The sequence below is a fragment of the Microcebus murinus genome, unplaced genomic scaffold (genome assembly GCF_040939455.1).
Source record: "Microcebus murinus isolate Inina unplaced genomic scaffold, M.murinus_Inina_mat1.0 scaf003_hap2_Mmur4.0, whole genome shotgun sequence".
NCBI lineage: Eukaryota > Metazoa > Chordata > Mammalia > Primates > Cheirogaleidae > Microcebus > Microcebus murinus.
Window position 1 is genome coordinate 521,537 of NW_027438949.1, and position 14,873 is coordinate 536,409.

Genomic DNA, 14,873 nt, shown 5'->3' on the forward strand with positions numbered 1-14,873 from the left:
TGGCGTCGCCGCCTCCCATGAGCTCACCGCCCCTTGAGGGACGCCAGGCCCCAGGGAGGGGGCTCGCCTCCTGCGCCTGCAGGGCCCACACAGGCCCAACTGCAACGACGCTGCATGGCTAAGTTTGGGAGAGCCAAGTGCTCCCCAGCTGGAAAGGCCCAGCCCCAAGGCCACCTCTTCTAGGAAGCCACCCACAGTTACAGTCCCCTGTGTCTGCCCCAAGCCTGGGCTGGCCAGGCAAGTTGGATTCTGCGCCCCCCCCCCGCCCCCCTCCCCCATGGGGGACAGCAGGCTGTTGCAGGTGTTCACTGAGCACCTACCATCGCAAGGCTGGACCAGGGACCGGAGCCCTGTGATGAACAGGCTGGGGCTGGGGCTGGGCTGGAGGCAGCAGCAGAACCTACTGAATTTCCAGGGGCAGGTTCCGTGCAGTCTCCAAGCTTGGGAGTGTGCAGCAGGGTGTGGCCAAAGGGCCAAGTGTCTGTGAACCTGGTGGGCACAGCCACACTCTGGCACTGCCAGCCTCTCTCTTCCTCTTCTACGTGCCCATTTCCTGGTAGTTTCAGATTCAGCTCAAATGTCACCTCCTTGGGGGAAGCCACATAGGGCAGTGTCATTTTAACATTTTGCCCAGAACCCTGAAGAATTACATTTTACATTTTGAGCCAGCACACAGACACAAACACAGACATATGTAACTGAAACAGACATTTCACAAAACAGTACTTCCCCTTACTATCTGTAAAGTAGTACCTGTAAAGTACTCTGATATTTTCTATTCCATTCTACTTCATTTAAAAAGAGAAAGAAGGTTACACTGAAAGGTCAGACACAAAAAGAAAAAAAAAAAGAGAAAGAAGGAAGGGAGGGAGGGAAGGTGCTTGGTCACATTTGCCAAGTGAACTTGGCAATACCCAGTTTAACACTAACAGCATCAACCTCACTAGCATGGAAAAAGAAAAAGAGAAGAAAAAAGAATTTAAAAAAAAAAGAGAAAAAAAGAGAAAAAAAAACACTAATAGCAAGGTGTTGGTCATCTTCTAGGCCTCACTGCTTCTGCTGCTGCCTTTGCTAGCTCCGCTGCTGATGACATTTCTCACCTTGACTCACCTTGGAAGTGTGGAAGCCTCCAACAGTCCCAGGGTCTCTGCCTGCCACTGCTCTATCCAGTGGGAGGCCCCTGCTGTGGGGCGGGACAGTGAATTATCTTCACTTGCTGGATGAGAAGCCTGAGCTCAGGCCCATGAGGTGGCTATTCTGGAGTTCACAGTCAAGGCTATCCTTTGAGGGGGGAACCCCACCTACCCATGGGCACCACAATCTAAGCCAGGGGTACAACAGGTGAGGGGAACACAGAAGAGGTGGTGGATGCTTGGCTGACTCTCAGTACCCCCGCTGTATTTGAACCCTCTCTTTACACCACTGTCCTCCCCCCACTCTATTTTTTTTTTTTTTTTGAGACAGAGTCTCGCTTTGTTGCCCAGGCTAGAGTGAGTGCCCTGGCGTCAGCCTAGCTCACAGCAACCTCAAACTCCTGGGCTCAAGCGATCCTACTGCTTCAGCCTCCCGAGTAGCTGGGACTACAGGCATGTGCCACCATGCCCAGCTAATTTTTTCTATATATATTAGTTGGCCAACTAATTTGTTTCTATTTATAGTAGAGACGGGGTCTCGCTCTTGGTTAGGCTGGTTTCGAACTCCTGGCCTCGAGCAATCCGCCCGCCTCTAGCATTACAGGCGTGAGCCACCCCGCCCGGCCTGTCCTCCTCCCAGTCTAAACACAAGCAATTCCTTCTCTCTACTTTTTCCAGGTCTGGGGAGGGAGGGACGAAGGTTTGTACTGCACTAGCTGTTCCTTGGTGAGGATAATAAAGATATTTTCTTCCTGTATTGAAGATGTCTGAAAACTGCTAGAATCAGCTCCATTCCTGCTGCAAGGCCAGGCTGAATCTCCAACTAGCCATGCCAATAGTAACAAGATGAACCGATGTGTTCTAGGGCTTGAACACAAGGCTTCTGGTCATTCACTGTTTTCCTTGGTTTTCACAGTCTTCAACACATGGATGCTGCAGTAATCATTGTCTTATGATTTTTGTTACCATCTGAGCAAATGTTTCAAAGCATTTGAATACAAGTTAAAAACCCAAAAATCTTTAAAATCCTTGCAAAGTTAAATATTGTTTATTATTAAGATACACTTAATATCTGAGCTTAAGGAAAATGTTAACTCAATGAACAATCATCTCTTTGTACACAGATACTGAAAAATATTTTCATGTTGATATTTTTCTTTATAACTTTCAATCTTGCTAGGATTGCAAGTTATACAATACTGTGTACTGCTTAGAAGCCATTCCCCATACTTAAAGGAGCAGCTCAATTTTCTTATTCTTTTTTTTTTTTTTTTTTTTTTTGAGACAGAGTCTCGCTTGTTGCCCAGGCTAGAGTGAGTGCCATGGCGTCAGCCTAGCTCACAGCAACCTCAAACTCCTGGGCTCAAGCAATCCTACTGCCTCAGCCTCCCGAGTAGCTGGGACTACAGGCACGCGCCACCATGCCCGGCTAATTTTATATATATATATTAGTTGGCCAATTAATTTCTTTCTATTTTTTTTTATAAGGCCAAACAGGACTGTATTTTATGTTTTTTTTTTTTTAATTTCTTTCTATTTTTATAGTAGAGACAGGGTCTTGCTCAGGCTGGTTTTGAACTCCTGACCTTGAGCAATCCGCCCGCCTCGGCCTCCCAGAGTGCTAGGATTACAAGCGTGAGCCACCACGCCCAGCCAATTTTCTTATTCTTGACCTAGAATTGGCTGTACGCCAATGTCTCCTCTGCCTGCCCTTCCCAGAAGAACTTCCTGTAGCCCTCAGATTTCCTGCAACCCCCTATCAGGAAGCTCTGAAGCCATGTCATCCCTCTGAGGACCAGGTCCTGGCCAGGGGAATGGTCCATGAATGAATTGCTGTACTCAGGGCCTCTGGAGAAGTCTCCCCTAACGTGAGATCCTGACTGATTCTTCCTCTCTAAGATTGGGGAGGGGGGCGTGTAGAGTCTCTCAGCTCTGATGGCCAAGAGCTCCCCTGGCTTCTAGTCGTCTGGGAGGGAGCTGCACTGCAATGGAGCTGGACTTAGACTTCAGGTACCCACAGGGTGGGTGCAGGGGGACCATTACAGTTCAGTTTCCTGGTGCTGTCTGTGGTGGGACCTCATCGTGGGGCAACCAGTTGGGGGGCATAAAAGGCAGAATACTGAGGCAGGTGCGGGGGGGTTGTTCCTTAGGGAGAAGGCAAACCTAGAATTCCTTGACCTCATAAGGAAACAGCTTGGATCTGTGTGGGGAGGGGTGGCACGGGGGAGGACTGAGCAAGCACTCTGTACACACAGGCCTCCGGGAGAGGGGCCAGCATTGCAGAAGGTTTCAAGAGGTGCTGGGGAATCTAATTCTGTCAAAACTAGAAAATCCATAAGGCAGCCCCTGAGTGGCCTGGAGTGCAAACTTCCAGCTCCTGCCCAAGGCTCCTCTGCCTCATGCTGCCACATATGGTGTCTTCGAGGACACACATGTCACCTCCTCCTACATTGCTGGGGACAGAGCAGAGCCTTGCCTTTACTCTTAAAACCTAGCCAACAGCAATACTTCTCCGTTAGGGACTTAAGTCTATGGCGAAAACAGGGCCCCATCTCCTTTTCCCTCCATGTACAAATGGCATGTGACCCTCACCAGCTGGGCCAGCCAGTCTGGACCTGACCAGAGTCCTCTCCTCTTCTGTCACCAGCCCTCATTTGTGAGATCAGATGACACCTCTTTAATGCTCCCAGTTCTGGGCCTCCCAGTGAGGGCAGTGAGGGGCACCCTGGTTGGTCCCATGCTCCATTAGTTGGCGTTGTTTACAATGTGACCATCATCCCCTTTCCAGTCTCCACAGGGCAGCCCTTTTCTGATGAAGGCCCTGGCTGACTCCTAGCCAACAGTCCAGGCTCCTGCGGAAACCACGGCAGCTTCCCATGGTTCGCCCGCCCCATGGCTGGCCACGCTGGGCCAGGCTCACGCTGGGCTAGGGGCCATTCTGACTGAAGAGGAAAGTCCCCCCTCCGCCGCCCCTGGTCCCAGGTGACCAGCATGGAAGGTTAGGCGGACACACCCTGCCTCTGCACGCACGACTCGGCGCCCTCTGTCCGTTCCCATTGGCTTGCCGGGGCCCCTTCAAAGGCTGTTTGCTCCTGGAGTGCTGGCGGCCTCCAGGCCCAGTGCCCCATTTCCTCCTGGGTGGAGCGAGGGAGGAGGGAGGGAGGAAGGGAAGGGGAAAGGAAGGAGAGAGGGAGGCGGTGGGAAGCAGTGGGCGCAGGTGGGCAGTCGAGGGCCGTGCAGACGGGAAGGGCGGGCCTGGGGCAGGGGCCCAGCGGGGCCCAGCCGGGCAGCCGCTTCCCTGGCGTTGCGCATGCAAAGCGCTCCCAGAGGTGCCTGCCGGGGCGGCGCTCTCCAAGGCTTCGCTCTTAGAATCTGGCCCCTGCCTGGGCAGCCGGAGCTCGGGGAAAGGGGACGACGGCAGGGGGGGCACGAGCGGGGTGCAGGGACAGGACGGAGTCCAAATGACTCAGGGACCACAGCCACCCCAAGAGCGCCGACTCTGCCCGCTCCCACGCCCAGGTAGATCTCTGCTGGGTCCCCTCGCGCACAGGCCCCACCCATCTCTCAGGTCTGGCCAAAACACGCCGGTGTGTGACGTCTGGCTGGCTAGCCGCAACCCACCCGGGACGCTCAGCCTAGCCGGCTCCTGAGGAGAGACTGGTCTGCGCCGCCTTAACCCTCCGGCAGGCCCCGCCCCCTCCACTCCTAGCCAATCCGGTCGGCCTGTGACGTATGAGGTCACCAGGCACGGCCCCCAATGCGCGGCCTCACCCCGCTCCCCCTTTCAGTCCAGACTGGTCTGCGCCAGCTGCTCCGCGCGACTTGGCTCCGCCCGGCGCAGCGCGCGCAGCCTGCAGTGTTTGCGGCCCGGATACGAGAATGACGCAGGCGTGACGCGACCGTGGCCGCTCCCGAGGTGCTCGCGCTATCCCTGCTGTGCTCCGAGGCAGCCGTTGCTTGGCCTGTTTCGCCAGGCCTGGGCCAACCTCAGGCCTTGCCACCCCGCCCGCCATGGACGACTATGCGGTTCTGTCGGACGCCGAGCTGGCTGCCGTGCTGCGCCAGTACAACATCCCGCATGGACCCGTCGTGGGTATGCGGCGGCGGGGAGGGGGGGACCCCTCCCAGGACCCACTCCCCGCCCCGCGCCTCCCCCATCCCCTCTTCGCGCCCCCTACTCCCGCGCTCTCCCCCGGGCTCGCGGCCCGCACCCCTCACCGTCCTGTATCTGGCCAGGCTCCACTCGCAAGCTCTACGAAAAGAAAATCTTCGAGTACGAGACCCAGAGGCGGAGGCTGTCGCCCCCCAACTCGTCCGCCTCGTTCTCCTTTCGGCTCTCTGGTGAGACCCCGGCCTGGCTGCCTCTAGGGATGGGACTTGGGAGACAGGGGGGACGGAGTCGCGAAGGCGTGGCAGAAAGCTGGTCCAGAGGAGCACTGGGGCGAAGGGAGGGAAACCTAGGGGGCAAATGGTTCTGTCTCCTATCTTCAATTTAGACTCGGATTCAGCGTCGGTGGACTCAGATATGTATGACCTGCCCAAGAAAGAAGACGCCTTGCTTTATCAGAGCAAGGGTAAGGCAGGGTGGGGTGGGCACCTTCATCCCACTGTGCCATGGACTGAGGTCACAGGGGCACCCTGAGACCTCAACCCCTATCACTCTTCAGCCCTAGAGGGGAGAAGGCCGTGAAATGGGATTCAGTTTAGGGCCATCAGGCCAGGTGGGGGACCGCAGTAGCCCCTCTGCTATCACTGCCCCCCTTCCCAAGGCTATAATGACGACTACTATGAGGAGAGTTACTTGACCACCAGGACTTATGGGGAGCCCGAGTCTGTGGGCACGTCCAAGGGCTTCCGCCAGCCTGTGACTCCACTCTCAGATGCTGACACCTTACACCACCAGGTGAGCTGGTTGGCAGGCACCTTGTAGTTGGGTATAACCTAGAGGATCATGGCTGGGTTTGGATAAATCGAGGGGACCACTGGGTGCAAATGGTGGCTCCTAGGCCGCTAGGGAGAGTTAGGGTCAGCAGACATCTGTTTGTTCAGGGCCCCAGTTTGGGGAGCTATCAGAGCTATTTGACTAGAGCACATGGGATATGCTTTGCACCCTGGTCTGGGATCTAGGTTCGAGCTCTTTCTGAGCATCCTGGGGGAGAAAGGAGGATGCTGGGGTATGGACAGCCAGGACAGTCACTGAGCACAGCTGGCCAGGCCCCATAGACCAAAGGCTGAGAACCCAAAACCATTGGAGGGTGGGGTGGGCTTGGCCTGTAAGCAGTGGTCAGAGTGGGCCGGCTGGGGAAGCTTGGACTGAGGGACACCCTGCCAGCTAGTCCCCTCACCCCGATTCTCTTCTGCAGGTGCGTGATGACAATCTTTTTTCTTTTCCTGAAAAGGAAGGCAAGGATAGGTGAGTAGTGGGGAGGCCCAGGGGCTGGTTCTGGGCCCAGGCTCCCTGGCCCACCTGCTCCTCTCTTTTACTACAGGGAACGCCGCATGTATGACCGGGACAGTGCCTACCAGAGCATAGCGCACTACCGCCCTGTTTCCAATGTCTCCAGGAGCTCTCTGGGCTTATCCTATTACCCTACATCCTCCTCTGCCTCTTCTGTGTCCTCATCTTCATCTGCCCCTCCTTCATGGCTTGCCCGCCGTGCCATCCGGCCTGAAAAGCAAGCTCCTGGGGCTGGTCTGGGCCAGGATCGCCAGGTCCCACTCTGGGGGCAGCTGCTGCTTTTCCTGGTCTTTGCTGCCTTCCTGCTCTTTGTTTACTACTCCATGCTGGCTGAGGAAGGCAACCCCTTCTGGATGGAGCCCTGAGGGTCTCAGCTTTGGAGCTAGCTCTTCTCAGAAGTCCTGGCTGACTGCCTTAGCAGTGTTTGTTGGGGGGTGGGGGTAGGGGCTTTTCTGTGTTCTAATTTGCAGGGGGGCGGCTAGCCCAGGGCAGTGCTTATTTCTCCTGCCTTGTCCTGCCAGGGAAGCAGCATACTCAGGCTCTCCTGAGTATGGTGGACCTGGGTGTGCCTTCCTCTGACCCTTAGGGCCTGGGAGACCAAGACCTCACTCCTACAGAGGAGACTGTGGTGGTGGTGGTGGTGGTGGTGGTAGTTGTCATGCATGCCTCCTGTTCATTGTCATCTTGTTGAGGGGATTAACCAAAGGCCATCATTTGTTTTTGTGAACACACAATAAAAAGACTGTTTATTTTTAACGTGTTGGCTCTTCCTGCTAGGGTAGGGGTTGGGGTTCCATGGCACAGGCACTGGGGCTTAGGTCTCAAGGATCACCGTCTGGCTTTGTTGGTTCTGCATTTTCGCTTTGGTCTGGGGGTAGGGGTCAAGCACTACCCATAGATGTTTGTGAGTTTTATTCCCTGACTCATTCCCCAAAGCACTTGTTAACAACTTATAACTATGATACAACAATGTGTAGAGAGAACCCACTTGAAAACGCAGGTAAAGCTGCACGTCCAATACCAGTAATCTGCCAGTATCATCACTGGGAAAAGCTGCAGTCAGCCTCCACATCCAGGGCGTGGGGATGGAAAGCAATCATCTGGGTAACGGGTGGTTCCTCAGGTCTTGGAACTGCTGTGTGTTTAGTGATGTGGGCAAAGCTCCAAAGACTGAAATGCCCCATCTTTGCATACTCAAATTCTTTACTTGTCTATCTCTCAGGTTTTCTGCCTTAGGCATGTATTTTATATATGTATGTCTCCAAAGTTTACATACATGTTTCTTAAACTGGAAAGCAAGTGCTGAAGAAATCCAGGCTAGAAAGCCACATGCTGCCTTGTATGCCTGGTTCCAGCTGCCAACAGAGGGCAGGGAAGCAGACAGGCAGGTGTCCGCTCCAGAAGCAGGCCCACACACCTTTCATCTCCCTGCTGTGGGCAGTGGGACTCACCCTGGCCTCCCACCTGGCACAGGACCCATGCAGTGTCTATGTATGCACCCATGGGCCCCTGAGCCTTCAGGGGCTCTTGGCTGTCTATGGGTACACAGTTTGTGGCAGGACTGGGACCCTACCTGCTCCTGACCTCTTTGCTGCCTCTAGTCAGTCCCCACCTTTTTGTGTGTGTGATTCTAAAAGTAAAACTTGCATAATTCTGTGCATTTAAAATTGGCAGAAAGGAATGAATCACTTCTAATTTTACTACTCACAGTATCAACTCCCTTGTTTGACTGCTGCAAGCCCCTCCCACCAGTGCCCAGCCACTAGCTGCATAGACTCTCTGTGCCCCTCCCCCTCACCATCCCAATCCCAATACAAGGTCCTGAAAGTTGGCCCTGCAGCTAGCTGTAGGCATGGGCAGGGGATGCTATCTTGACAATAAGGACCTGATGATGCCATCAATGGGCCTGTATACATAGGGGACAAAATAAATAAGCAGGATGCCTCCAGGACCTGAAAAGGACACAATAATATCCTGTTTCAGCAGCTGATCACAAATCAAGTATATTGAGAAGAGCAATGAACCTCACCTCTGAGTACAGTCCCCCACCAAGCACTCACTACCTGGGACTGCTGTTGGATGGCAGCCCAGTGGTGGATGGACAAAGAGGCAGGTAGAGCCCAGCAGGAACCCATGTGTGGCCCGGGGTGGTGGAAAGGTTGACATCCCAAAGCTGGGGAGTAGCAGCTGGGGTGGAGAGGAACAGGAACAAGGTTTGGAGCATCCCAAGAAGGGGAAAAGAGATATCTAGGTTTTAGGACAAAGTGGCCTTCTCTAGGCCTCAGGCCCTGGACACCTAGCAGGTGGGGAGGACCGGGCAGCTGGGTATACTTGGGAACCACTGTGGCATGTGGCATGACGGAAGGAAGGAAACAGTAACCACTTGTGTAACACAGTCTATCCATTATTCTTCATTCAAAAACCACTCCTAAGATGGGGCAGGAGACAGCAGAGCCAGGACCAGAAATGTGGCCAGTGGAAGGGGGGAGGTGGGAAGTGCCCCTGAGGCCCCAGCTCCTCCCCTCAGCCCACAGAGTATCCAGGACTCCGCAGCCTTGGGGCACTCCCTTCTGCCCTGAGTCACCCAGAGTCTACTGCCCCCTTCCCCGCGCCAGCGCCATGTAGAAGAGAGGGCACTGCCACACATGCTCTCCCAAGCCCCCACCTGGCAGGGTGACCTGGGCTATCCAGGAGGGCCGTCCCCTCCCCACCCCCCCAAATCATGCCCGGCCGGAGGGACACACCACACGTGGGGCAGCAAAGGCAGAAGACACGGAACTAGGGGGAACAGGCCCCTGGGGACAGCCCTGGCGAGAGGCCACAGGCCAGACCAGGCGGTGAGCTAGAGGCCACCCAGAGAGGCAGGAGGCAGGGAGACCAAGCAGATGAGACCAACAAAAGGAGCACTGGGGACCCCCACCCCGTGGGGGCAGATGGCCCGGTGACCCAGCCACACTGAGGAAACCTCGGGGGGGGACCCAGCAGGCTACTCGGGGAGACGGAGGGTGCACAGGCTCGGCCCCCTCAGCCAGGCTCTCACACCGGGTACCGTGGCCTGGCCACTTGGCCCGGACCCGGTGGGGGTGGTGGCGAAGCCCCACCAGGCCCCAGGCCCAAGCCCTGCTGGCCGGCAGGTGTCCGGAGCAGAGGGGAGACCCCGGCCACACGCCCTCCCCAGCCTGGCCGCATCTCACCTGCTGAGACCAAGGGGGGGGGGATGGGCTGGTTGCCCCCAGTTGGGCACAGCCCCTAGAAGCTGCAGGTTCCGCCTGAACCGAGTCCAGGGAGGGGAGGGCAGGGCAGGGGAGGGGATAGCCCAGCTGCCCGCCCCTCTCCCCAGCCACACCTCTGCACCTCAGCTCTCCCTTCTGCCCCCCCCCCCAGCCCAATCCTCCATGCCCCGAGGATGCTGGGAGGGGACAGGGAGACGAAAGGAAAGCAATGGGCCCTCAGAGCGATGCTCCCACCCACCCTGCAGCAAGGGAGGCCCGGCACTTGGATGACAGTGGGAACACTGGACAGGGGTCCCCGTGGGGCCCCCAGCACAGGGAGGTCTGGACTCCACTCTAGGGCTCTGGACTCCTCTGGGTGCACCTGGGAACGTGAGGGGGAAGCTTAGTGGACTGGCCCGGGGGACAGGGACAGGCTGGGAATAGGGCAGAGAGGGCGCCGGCCCCACCTGGGGCTGAGGACAGGAGTAAGTGACTGTGGGAACATCGCCACCACCACCCACCCCCAACTCAGGAACAAGCTCACACAGAGAGGCAGCCAGACATCCATGTGGGGGTACCCTCAAACATCAAGGGAGAAACCGGGTGCCCCAAGCACATGATCAGGCATTCGGGACCCAACTGAGGCGCAGACAGCGCCTGGAGGCTGGTGGGAGGTGCCTGACCAGGGTCCCAAGCACAGGCAGAGGGCCCCAGCCCCGGGCAGGATCTCTCCAAACAGGCGCTGCACCCACTGAGGAATCCCAGAGATGCTGAGTGCCCTCCCCAACCCCCGCCTGACCCCCCAACAAAAGGCCAGTGTGTGTCCTACCCTGACGTGGTGTCCAGGGCGGGGCACTCACAGGCTGGGATACCCCCTAGACCAAAGAGGACCCCCAGCCCCAGCTGACAGCGGCCTGGGGTCTGTGGGAGGCAAGCAGGAGGCAGGGCACCAGCCAAAAGGGGCACCATGTCAGGGCATTCTCCAGTTACCACCAGGACCCAGTTCCCCACAGGTGCCAGGACTCCTGGAAGGCAGCAGGAGCAGGAGGTCCTGCTTGATCCGGAGCAGGAGCGGAAGTCCCAGACCAGGGACGGCTAGCGAGGTTCTGGGTGGCCCTGGGTACTGGTGCCAATCGGCGGCTGCTCTGTCCAGAGAAGCCCCTGGGTCCTGCCTGGGCCAGCAGCAGCTGCTGGGGGGCCGGTGGTTTGGAGCTCCGGCCAGGGTGCTCTGGAGCAGCCCCTCTGGGGACCTCGATGGAGCCAGTGGGCCACAGTGGTGGGCCACTAAGTCAAGGTGGGTGTGTGGGTCAGGACGGGGTCTGGCTGCTGTGGTGAGTGTCCCATCTGCAGAAAAGGCCACTAGGAGGGCACCCCTTGGGCAAGGGTGCCGTGCAGTTAGGGGGAGGGAGGACCCTGCCCCCACCCAGGCCCCCTGAGGCCCTCACGCCAGGGAAGCTGGGGCCTTCCACGCTGGTCCTCCCTGTAGAGCCACAGGACGGAAGGTGGCACTGCTCAATCAGAGGAGGGAAGGAAAGAGCAGGCAGCAAGCGGTCAGACACCTCAGGAACATAGGGGCATGCCGAGCCAGACCCTGACCTGAGGCTCCTCAGGACCCCTCAGGCTGTCCCCACGGGCCACAAACACATTCCTCCATAGAAGGCCCAGCAACCTGCTCTCCTGGGGTGCAAGGCGGGCAAGGTGGCTTTGGAGGGTTCCCGGAGCTGTCACCAAGGGCCTCGGTGTTGCCCAGAGACATGAGCCAACAGTAAAAGCACTTACCACTCACAGAACCTCTGTGACAAATTCAGAGGCACCAAAAACGTCATCAGGAAGGATGAGGCACATCTCCAGGGAAACGAGATACAAAGAGCCTCCCTCGGGCCACAGCAGGAAGCTCCTTCCCGACCCCTAGGTCAGCAACCACCCCCACCTGGGCCACCAGAGCCCAGTGCCTGGCGACCTGACACTGTCACTGAAGGAAAGGACGCTGTGACAACATGCCACACACCTCTCTACCCCCGGCCCCTCCCCTTCACCACAGGCTGCTAGGATTACACCACAGGCTGAGGCTGAGGATCGCTTGAGGTTAGGAGTTTGGGACCGGCCTGAGTAAGAGTAAGACAGACCCCATCTCTACTAAAAAAGAGAAAAGAAAAGAAAAGAAAAGAAGAGAAAAGGAAAGAAAGAAAAGAAAAGAAAAGAAAAGAAAGGAAAGGAAAGGAAAGGAAAGGAAAGGAAAGGAAAGGAAAGGAAAGGAAAGGAAGAAAGAAAGAAAGAAAGAAAGAAAGAAAGAAAGAAAGAAAGAAAGAAAGAAAGAAAGAAAGAAAAGAAAGAAAGAAAGAAAAATCAGCCGGGCACAGTAGCACATGCCAGTAGTCCCAGCTACTCAGGAGGCTTGAGGCAGGAGGATCCCTTGAGCCCAGGAGTTTGAGGTTGCAGCGAGCTATGATAAAGCCACTGCACTGTAGCTGGAGTGGCAGAGTGAGACTCTGTCGAAAGAAAGAAAAGACACGAAAAGAGAAGAAAACAGAACAGAAAAGAAGGGAAGGGAAAAGAAGAGAAAAGCAAGAAAGCAAAGACAAGACGGAGAAGTAGAAGCTGCTCTCCACCCTTACAAACACAGGCCCCATCCAGTCTTAGTCCCGAGGATGTGGCCTGCCGCCCCAGCTTACACGGAGGACACGTAAGGGAGGCCGACCTGTTCAGGACCTGCAGCGACACATCCAGGTCCTCCTGCAAGGCTGCTCCTCGAATCCTTCTTCGGGAACTTCTGACCTTGTTCCTGTCATCTCCCCTGCCACTGCTCCAGGCCTGACCTGTGAGACCTATAAAGAATACAGCATTTAGGAGATGAAGTTATAAAAAGTCTGTGACTTGGTCTTGGGGATGCTCTCTCTCACCTCTGTCCCAGGGGAAGTCCTGCCCTGAGCAACCCTATAGACCGGCCCTGTGGGGAGGAACTCCTCAGTTCCTCCTGCCCACAGCCACGGGAGCCAGCTGAGACCAGATAGCAGGGACTGCAGCTGATGCCGGGCCCGGGAGAGATCCTGAGCCAGAACGCCTGGATCCCGAGAACCCCCTCTCTCTGAGCCTGTCCCTCAGAGACCTGGGAGATAAGGAGCATTTGTTGCGTAAAGGAGCTAAGTTTAGGGTAATTCCTCACGCAGCGGGGTCAGGAACTACTAAACGACTTTAAATGGAGAAGACCACTGCTCCATGTGAGCCAGGACCAAACCAACCGACAAGCAACCCCAGAAGCCAGTAGGAAGAGCCTGGAAATTTTGATGATGCAAAACCTAAAGTGCTCTGCCCAACCAAATACGACTCTCAAACCACAAAGTCAAGAGGCAAGTGATAACACGGGGTAAAATAGCAGCAAGATGTGACTAAGGGCTCACATCGTTCACACACAGAGAGCTGTGACATATGGACAAGGGAAAGCAAATGGGAGAGAAGAGGAAGGGAAACTGACAGGTAAAGTGCTTCTCCATCCGGATGCAATTCTTTTGGAGACACTCTGATCGTACAATGAGATGAGATGCTCAGTCCCCAGAGCTGCCCTCCAACTAGATGACAGGCCATCCTGGAACCAAAGACCAACCAGGGTGAAGCCTGGCCAAAGGCAGGTATTGTATGGGGTGGGTGGGGTGCCAGGAGCTGAGGGGCCTGTGCATAGCCTACACGCTGGGGTCCCCCTTGGTGAGGGAAGCATGGCTGGAAAGGCGAGGCTTCCCCAGAAACTCTGGGCTACAAACAGCAGGAGGGAGGGATGGCTCCTGCTTGCAGCCACTTCCAGAAAAGCCACCCAGTCTTCTCCGTGGGGCTCCCATTGACTGACCTCCCCCAGGAGGCAGTCAGGCTGAGAACTGAAAGGGCCCAGCCCCTGCCCAGGCACATGCCCTCCCTGGCGGGCCACACCTTTCTAGTGACGGCCTAAGGCTTTGTTATGGTACCACCACCCCCCACCTCCGAAAGCCTGGAGACACCTCTGACCAATGCCACCTTCCCCCCAGGACTCGCCTGCCAGCTCTGCCCACCTGTGTGTGTCGGGGTGGGGGGTGGAGGTGTGTCCGTGTGTCCCCCGCTCCCCCAGACACACTCAGAGGCGCTTTCTAGACACAGTGGAGTGGGAAGGAGGGCCCCCCCCAGCACCCCGGGAGGATAGAAGCTCACAAAAGGAGGCGCAAGAGAGCTCGGAGGCCAGGACCGACCGGGGCGTGGCCCGAGACGGAACGGCCGAGGTCCCTCAGCCGCCGGCTGGGGGCGCCACCCTCCTTCCACCCTTCTCCAAATCACCCTGGGGAGCACAACGTCTCTTTCCCGGCCCTACTAGAAGGCCAGACTGGCCCTCAGGGGCGGGACGGAAACAACGCTGCCGACAGCCCCGCCCGGGCCCCGGCTCTCGGTGAAGGATTCCCCCTCGGCCTGTTCCCAGGGGTTGGACGCAGACACCTCAGGCTTCGGGGAAGGGGGACTCGGCGCGTCCCCTGCACGGCCGGGCCCAGGAACCTAGGGCACGGAAGACGGTGCCGAGGCGCCCGGGGTGGGCCAGCGCCCGACTCCGCCCGCCCCTTGCCGCGTCTCGGTGTCCCCCTCTTCACTTTCCCTCAGTGCGCCCACTGGAAGCGCCGCCTCGCCTTCCGGTCCTTTTCCTGCTGACTCCGCCAATGATCTTGCTCGGCTAGGGAAGAAGTCCCGCCCCCGCGCCTGACGGGCGCTCCTTCGCCCAGTCAAATCCACCGCGTCGTGTGCGCGTCCCTGGGGACGCGTGGGGCGCGGCGCGCTCTTTTCCCGCGCCTGGGCATCCGTGAGGCTAGGGCCCGGGCGCTGGCTGCAGCCAGGGCCGCGCGCGACTTGCCAGCTGTGCGCGTGGAGCGCTGCGGCACCGTGGTTTGGGTGTGGACTCCTGTTCCCTTCGTTAGAGTCACGGGAATTTTCTTGTTCTCAGGAGACGTTTAGGAGGCCGCTATGCTCTCCCCCAGGTTCCCCAGTGTGGGCATCTTGCACAACTGAGGTGCAGTCTCAGGGCCCAGACGCGGCCTTGGTACCATCCGAGAGCTGCTCCAGATG

At 57.2% G+C, this 14,873-nt stretch overlaps 1 protein-coding gene across 1 annotated transcript; it reads left to right on the plus strand.

Annotated features, from left to right (window-relative positions):
- The first annotated feature begins 4,908 nt into the window (after nt 1-4,908).
- Nucleotides 4,909-7,347, plus strand: EMD (emerin). The gene is made up of 6 exons (XM_012758167.3): nt 4,909-5,226; nt 5,370-5,474; nt 5,630-5,707; nt 5,903-6,036; nt 6,497-6,546; nt 6,623-7,347. The coding sequence occupies exons 1-6, from the start codon at nt 5,145-5,147 to the stop codon at nt 6,954-6,956; spliced, it is 783 nt and encodes a 260-aa protein (XP_012613621.1). The 5' UTR covers nt 4,909-5,144; the 3' UTR covers nt 6,957-7,347.
- The last annotated feature ends 7,526 nt before the right edge of the window (nt 7,348-14,873 follow it).